The following is a 1,618-nucleotide window of genomic DNA, read 5'->3' as shown; positions in this document are numbered from 1 at the left end:
GAATTGAGGGGCGACGACGTCGCGTCGGAACTCCCCGCAGTGGCGGCAGAAGCACACATGCTCTTCTCCCGTGGCACGGGGAAGCACTTCTCTGCGCGCCACTACCGGTTGTTCGATGACCACGCGCGATGTGTATCTGCTCTTGGCTAAAAACGGGCCGCCTAGTGATGCTACACATCACTAGTACAACATGCAAGAGCACCCACTTCTAGCTCCAGAGCAGCACATTATACATCAGCCCTTTTCCTCTTTCCATTCAGCGCAATCAAAGAAACAAACAAACATATACTCAGATACTCTTCCCTAACTCTTCCGATTGCCTAGAGTAGAGAAGTGCAGAGAAGTGCGCCCCCCTCCCCTGGAAGCGATGTGCGCCTGCTCCTACGGCTAGGGCGGTTAGTTCCGCCGTGTTGTTGGTATGCCTTCGCGCGCCGAGGTAGGCTGGGTGCGCCGCCGAAGTGACAACTGGCCCGTAGCCCTCGCTCGCCAGCGACGCGCCCCTATCGCCGATTGCGTCGCCCCCGATGAGTACTGTATAGGCCCACCCTGCTTTCCCTAGGTCTTCCGACCCGTCTGTGTATGCCACCCAGTCGGGCGGGCGTCGTTGCGCCTGCTCTGCCAGTTGCTGCTGTGGGCGAAGAACGACCCCTGGTGCCTCGACCATTAGTCTCAGCTACCTAGGCGGGGCGGGGGTCGGGGGGGCGGCGGGCGCGGGTGCGAGGTGCGGTGCGGTGCGTGCAATCGTGTGTTTGGCGTCATGTCGTGTGTGCCTTCGCTTGTTCCTATTAACAACGAAGTCAAAAAAAGAAAAACATCACGGCATCTCCAAAGCACCCTAGCAATATGGCCGCCTTTTTGTTGAGGGCCGTGATGCTGCTCGCCGCCAGCGCCAGCGCGCTGAATCTCCCCATGGCGGGCCGGCCAGCCAGTGCGGTGGCCGTCGCGAACCGCGCGGCCGCCAGTAGCCCGGCGATGAGCGCGACGGCGAGCGCCGAGACTGAGGCGCCCGCCCTCCCGCCGCCGCCTCCCGCTGGCCTGCGTCGTTCGCGTCCGATGTTGCCGCGACTGCTGCTTCCACGATGGCCGCTGCCCTCGCCGCCGCCATCCCCGCCGCCATCCCCGCTGCCGCCCTCACCGCCCGCTCGCCGCCTCGCTCACCGCCGCCGCTGTCGCCTCGCAGGCGCCGCCCAGCTTTGTGCAGACGGAGATGCGCGGCGCGGCGATGAAGCTGCACACGCGCGACCAGTCGCCCCGCGAGGGCCAACAGCCCGCCCAGGTGACGGCATGCCATAGCGGTACCTTAGCTGCGGCGCTGACACCGGGACCGGGCGCTGGCGCCGTTGCAGAAGCAGCTCTGCGCGTGCCCTTTTCAAAGCAGCGACATGAATGCTGTGCCTCGACGCTGTCTCCTGCGCCCGACCACACCTGCGCGTGCTAGCTGACACCTCTCGCCTGCCCCTCACCTCCACCCCACCCTCCGCCCTCCCCCAAAGACGCCCGTCGAGCCCCCCCCCCCCTCCACCCCCACCCTCCGCCCCTCCCCACCTCCACCCCCACCCTCCGCCCCTCCCCCAGACGCCCGTCAAGGCGTGGAGCCGCAGCGCGAGGACTACCTCCA

The 1,618-nt window shown here is 65.9% G+C and overlaps 1 protein-coding gene across 1 annotated transcript in view; it reads left to right on the top strand.

The window, feature by feature from the left end:
* Positions 1-843: 843 nt before the first annotated feature.
* EMIHUDRAFT_232341 (hypothetical protein) overlaps positions 844-1,618 on the top strand; it is a gene marked incomplete at both ends in the record, with an annotated part of 1,864 nt that continues 1,089 nt past the window's right edge. The window contains 2 exons of the mRNA XM_005783280.1: positions 844-933; positions 1,202-1,276. Of these exons, the coding sequence (XP_005783337.1) occupies positions 844-933; positions 1,202-1,276 (165 nt within the window). The remainder of the gene's footprint in view (positions 934-1,201; positions 1,277-1,618) is intronic.

This window comes from Emiliania huxleyi (assembly GCF_000372725.1).
Source record: "Emiliania huxleyi CCMP1516 chromosome Unknown EMIHUscaffold_180, whole genome shotgun sequence".
In the NCBI taxonomy this organism is placed as follows: domain Eukaryota; phylum Haptophyta; order Isochrysidales; family Noelaerhabdaceae; genus Emiliania; species Emiliania huxleyi.
The sequence above is the reverse complement of the archived record's forward strand: the minus strand, read 5'-3'. Positions and strand labels throughout refer to the sequence as shown.